A 6,015-nucleotide genomic window follows, 5' to 3' on the forward strand; every position below is an offset into this window, starting at 1 on the left:
CTGGAAGACAAGGGGCAGACAGTGTCTAAACAAGACGTAAGAGTGGAGCAGAAACTATCAGTAGCATGGTTAACATCAAGAGATGATAACTGTTCAGGAGAATGAAGCAAAGATGAAACCATAGAAGATAGCCGGGAGGGTGAGAGTGAGCGTAGGTTACGTCAAAAAGTGACATGTGTAGGGGTATGTGTTGTGTCAGGAACCATGTTGAGGTTAAGAGTGAGGAGGAAGTGATCCGAGGTGTGCAGTGGAGTAACCAGCACATGATCAGTGGAGCAGTGTCGTGTGTAAATAAGGTCCAGTTGGTTGCCTGATTTGTGAGTAGCCGTAGTTAATAGTCGCTTGAGATCAAATGAAGCAAGCAGAGTGTGGAAGTCTGCAGCCTGAGGTTTATCTAGGTGGATGTTGAAGTCTCCCAGCATAACTAGGGGAGTACCATCCTCAGGAAAGTTTGAGAGCAGCACATCTAATTCTTCCACGAAGTTACCTAATGGTCCTGGGGGTCGATAAACAACTATAAAATGGATTTTAAGAGGGTGGGTAATAGTGGCTGAATGTGATTCAAAGGAGCTGTTGATACTCAGAGATGGTAAAGGATTACATTTCCAATCATTAGAGATAAGCAAACCAGTACCTTCACCTCTTCCAGTCAGACGGGGGTTAGAGTGGGAAAAAGAGAAATTATTGGAGAGTGCTGCAGGTGTAGCATTGTCCTCTGGTTTGATCCACGTCTCTGTCAGGGCCATGAGGTTTAGTATTTAATGACTTGTAACAGAAGTAATAAAATCTGCTTTGTTTACAGCAGACTGGCAATTCCAGAGACCAATAGAAAAAGAAAGTAGTGTATTAGTAGACATAGGCAAAGTGCGCAGGTTGTTAGGATTGCACTGCCTACAGTGTGTGATGCATGGTTTGCGAGTGGTGGTGATAGTAGGGATCTGGAAACACATAGTAAGAAAAATACTTAAGTTAAGTAAAAAATACTTACGTTTTTTGTTGAGAAGATCACAACATTAAGATCCCAGCTGTCTAACTTAATATACATTTTGCATGATGTTCCATTATGTTCTTCTACCTGGTCTGAGTTTGAACCTATTGATTTCACCTCATGGAATGAAACTGTTGGTCACCTAAAACCAACTAACTGTCCTCAGGATATTATTCCATCTCTTTTCCTTAGGCAAATCATGGACACAGTCCACAGTTATTTGTTATTAACAAATGTTTGTCTACTGGTTCCTTCCCTAACAGTCTTAAATGTGCTGTGGTGATGCCACATCTTAAAAAACCAAACCAGGATCCTTCTTCTCTTTCTAATTTGTCGTCCTATTTCTAATCTACCCTTTATCTCAAAGATCATTGAGAAAGTTGTATTGACTCAATTACAATCTTATTTGGCTGTTAATTCTGTTCATGACATGTTTCAATCTAGCTTCAAAGTTTTACACAGTACTGAATCTGCCCTTTTAAGAGTCTCAAGTGATATTTTTAGAGAAATTGATTCTTGGAAATCCATGGCTTTAGTTTTATTAGATCTGAGTGCTGCCTTTGATTTGGTTGACCATGAGGTCCTGTTGGCACGTTTGGAGACATCTGTGGGTCTTCTTGGCACAGTTTTACAAGTGGTTCCGTTCTTATCTGACCAACAGATGTTTTAGTGTTCGCATTGGTCATCAAACCTCCTCTTGTATACCTCTTAATTGTGGAGTTCCACAGGGATCAATCCTCGGGCCGATATTGTTCACCCTGTACATGTTTCCTCTGGCTTCCATTTTTAACAAATATAAAGTATCCTTTCATCTATATGCTGATGATACTCAGATCTATTTTCCTTTAAAGCACAATGATAAAAATGGCTTACAGCCACTGTTGGCCTGTTTAGAAGAACTTAAGCTTTGGCTCTCAAGTATTTTTTTTTTAACTTAAATGAAAATAAAACTGAAATAATTATTTTTAAGGAATTTAATAAGGAAAATTGTGTATTAGATGTTGACTGTGGCTCTCTGGCCCCATATGTAACTCAATGTGCAAGAAATCTGAACGTTCTGTTTTATCATAACTTAAAATTTGACAAACAGATCAGTGCTGTTGTAAAATCATGCTTTTTTCATCCCGTCAACTTTCTGAAGTGAACCCTTTCTTATCACAGAGTAACATCCAAATGGTGGTCCATGCTTTTGTAACAACTCATTTAGACTATTGATATTCACTTTATTACGGTGTTTCTCAGTCTTCCCTCTCTCTTCTACAGCTAGTGCAAAACAGCTGCTAGACTACTCTCTGGCACCTGCAAGTATGAGCCAGTAACTCTTATTTTATCTGCACTGCAGACCTATAAAATATTGAATTGCTTTTAAAATTATGTTATTTGTTTATAAAGCCCTCAATAATTTGTCCCCTCAGTACCTGATGAGCTGCTCCATCCGTACACATTGAGATCCAGTGATTTCTGTCTACTCATCGTGCCTTGATCTAGATTTAAATGAGGTGATCGAGATTTTGCAACTGCAGGTCCGAAACTCTGGAACAGTCTACCTCTTCATATTAGATTAGCCCCCTCTATTTCTGCTTTTAAGTCTGCTCTAAAGACATATCTATTCTCTCTAGCTTTCAATACCCCTTGATCATTGGTTTAATTGTTTTGTTGTTGTTTTATTTTAAATTTGATATTCCTGTTTTTTTCATTTTATTTCAGAATTTTTATTCTATTCTGTACAGCACTTTGGTCAACTTTGGTTGTTTTTAAATGTGCTTTACAAATAAATATTGTATTGTATTAATATGCAAAACTGTTAGCCAATCATAGCAGTGGGCGTTCACTTCAGCATCTTGAATGTGCCTCATCTATAAAAACAGACTGTTCTGCAGAGAGGGTCAAAACCCAGATACAAAATAGCCTAATCTAAATTATATGCTAACATTATAGGTGCATCACAGAGAACATTATAAAATAATTAAAAAAACGCAGTACATGACCCCTTTAAGGTTTCAATTATCTAAAACTCAAAAGGTGTGAAAGTCTTTAATCTAAATGATCCACAACATACAAACAACCTCAAAATGATTGAAAAACAAGTTAATTAAAGTTTTGAGTCCACTCTTAAACCACATTGAAATGCTGTGGTAGGACCTTAAATGTAGAGTTCATGCTGGAATTAAAGCCAACAAATTTCACTGAGCTGAAGCAGTTCTGTCCTCAATTCTTTGGCAAATTAGCTAGGTCCATGTTAACAGATGGATCTGCATTATAACCAAACTCTAGGGATTGTCACAAAACTTACCTCAGTATCTCTAATTTGCAATTTATATTCTTTAGTCCAGTGCAGAGCAGCTTCACTCCTGAATCCTGCAGATTATTATTGTTCATATTCAGCTCTTTCAGATTGGTATCTGATCCAAGAACTGTAGCCAGAGCTGGACAGCTTTTGTCTGTTAAGTCACAATCATTTAGCCTACAAGAGAAATATATCAAATCACAGAGTTAGATACATGTAATATATTTGTTAAATATAAAAATTTAATTTACACCAATTATTTTGACAGTAAATATACCGCATATATAGGAGATATTTATTGATTCAAGTTTCCTAGATAAAACAAACTAGCATGCTTGAATAAAACTTAAAATATGTAAATGAATAATAGGTTTATATCATTAATGGCAATGAGTTAAACATTTAAAAGTGCTGCTCTATTATCTTGATGAGTATCTTGAGGTGGAGAATCTGGAGGTTAATAATTTATCCATTGAGGTTATGCAAGAGTATATCTCCTTTATAGCAGACGTTTAAGAAGTTGAACTGCATATTGGAGTAGAAATAACTATGGAACAATATGTTTTATAATGACATGATGTGCTTCTTCTGCAGCTAACTAAACAGCTTGTTTTGCTGAAAAGATAAATTTCTACATACAACCCATGTAAATCTAATAAAATAGCATTGAACAGTAATTCCAAAGGACTGCAATTTTTAAAGAAAAAATAATAATAAAAAAGCAAAAGAAAATATGTTATGATTTAACCCTAAAAGAGATACATACTTATAGTTGGTATATGGTAGATCAGGGGGGTATTCCAAAAAGCAGGTTATGTGACATACCCGTGTATGTTTGAGGATAAGCGAGCAGATAATCTCAGCTTTCAGTTCCAAAATCAGAGGTTACTTTCAGGGTATGTAAGTAACCATAGCAACTTGCTCTCTGAAGATAACCTGCTCCGGACCAGGTTATGTTCCAGGGTTAGTTCACTTCAGCAATATTATATATTAGTACAATACAGTTATGTATATAGCCTACTAATATATATGTATACATATAACTGTATTGTAACTAACTAATATGGTTATTATATTTTATTGGCATATCAGTTATCTATGTTTTATAATGACATGATGTGCTTCTTCTGCAGCTAACTAAACAGCTTGTTTTGCTGAAAAGATAAATTTCTACATACAACCCATGTAAATCTAATAAAATAGCATTGAACAGTAATTCCAAAGGACTGCAATTTTTAAAGAAAAAATAATAATAAAAAAGCAAAAGAAAATATGTTATGATTTAACCCTAAAAGAGATACATACTTATAGTTGGTATATGGTAGATCAGGGGGGTATTCCAAAAAGCAGGTTATGTGACATACCCGTGTATGTTTGAGGATAAGCGAGCAGATAATCTCAGCTTTCAGTTCCAAAATCAGAGGTTACTTTCAGGGTATGTAAGTAACCATAGCAACTTGCTCTCTGAAGATAACCTGCTCCGGACCAGGTTATGTTCCAGGGTTAGTTCACTTCAGCAATATTATATATTAGTACAATACAGTTATGTATATAGCCTACTAATATATATGTATACATATAACTGTATTGTAACTAACTAATATGGTTATTATATTTTATTGGCATATCAGTTATCTGTATATACATTATAAAACACTAATGTTTAATTTACTATATTATATATATATATATATATATATATATATATATATATTTTTTTTTTTTTGGTCCGGGAATTTTCTATAATGTATTTCTATAATAAAAATACATATCTGATGTGACTTAATATATAATTAGCATCAAACAAACAATATTCTTATTCTCGAGGATTAAAGTAAATGGAAAAAAAGAAAAATGATTGCACAACCATCAATTAGGTGGTGATATGCACTAAGCATGTAAATGACCATTGTACAAAAGAAGAAGAAACAGCATGGCGCGCTTTTTATTAGCGTCTGTTTCCATAGCGACACGTCGATTCGTCGCTCGGTTGAGAATATGTTGAGTCTTAAATCAGGAACATACTCTGTGTTGAATGAACTTACTCCCGGACGCGTTTTTGGAAACGAGTAAGCAAGGTTTGGGGTTAATCAAAAAAAAGTTCGGGGAATAACAGATGGTAAATTAACCGTGCTTTCTGGAATACACCCCAGGGGGGTCCAAACCTGCTATGTATCAGTGTAGATAAATGCAATTTTAACATATGAAACATATGAACAAAATATATGAAATAACTTACAGAGCTCTTTTGGAGGTTTTGATGACTGCTGATAATCTAATGAGACACTCGTCTGATTTCTTGAATTTCTGAAGCTCAAACTCCTGCAGCTCCTCCTCTGATGTCAACAACACAAAGACCAAAGCAGACCACTGGGCAGGTGAAAGATCAGCAGATGAGAGGCTTCCTTTGCTAAGGTGGGTCTGAATGTCTTTCACCAGAGTTTGGTCGTTCAGTTCATTCAGACAGTAGAACAGATTGATGGATCTCTCTGGAGACAGATTCGCTTCAAATTTCTGCTTGATGTACTGAACTATTATAATTACGTATCTGTTTGACCCCGAGTCCAAGTCTGAGCTGAACGTTTCACAGAAGCAAGCTTTTATTTAGCAACTCTCTTATCTTTCAGATACAAGCTCATAAAGTTATAATTTATTCTTCACTGTAACAACTTTATGTCCTGAGGTGCCAACATAGAATACAGTAATTTAGGAGTGGTTTATTGTATTGTATGTACAGTGT

At 35.5% G+C, this 6,015-nt stretch overlaps 1 protein-coding gene across 1 annotated transcript in view; it reads right to left on the bottom strand.

Moving 5' to 3' along the window:
* LOC107575021 (NACHT, LRR and PYD domains-containing protein 12-like) overlaps positions 1-5,850 on the bottom strand; it is a gene marked incomplete at its 5' end in the record, with an annotated part of 22,488 nt that extends 16,638 nt beyond the window's left edge. Inside the window, 2 exons of the mRNA XM_016261430.1 lie at positions 3,282-3,452; positions 5,515-5,850. Of these exons, the coding sequence (XP_016116916.1) occupies positions 3,282-3,452; positions 5,515-5,850 (507 nt within the window). The remainder of the gene's footprint in view (positions 1-3,281; positions 3,453-5,514) is intronic.
* Positions 5,851-6,015: the final 165 nt, after the last annotated feature.

The sequence above is a fragment of the Sinocyclocheilus grahami genome, unplaced genomic scaffold, assembly GCF_001515645.1.
Source record: "Sinocyclocheilus grahami isolate Dianchi unplaced genomic scaffold, SAMN03320097.WGS_v1.1 scaffold2436.1, whole genome shotgun sequence".
In the NCBI taxonomy this organism is placed as follows: domain Eukaryota; kingdom Metazoa; phylum Chordata; class Actinopteri; order Cypriniformes; family Cyprinidae; genus Sinocyclocheilus; species Sinocyclocheilus grahami.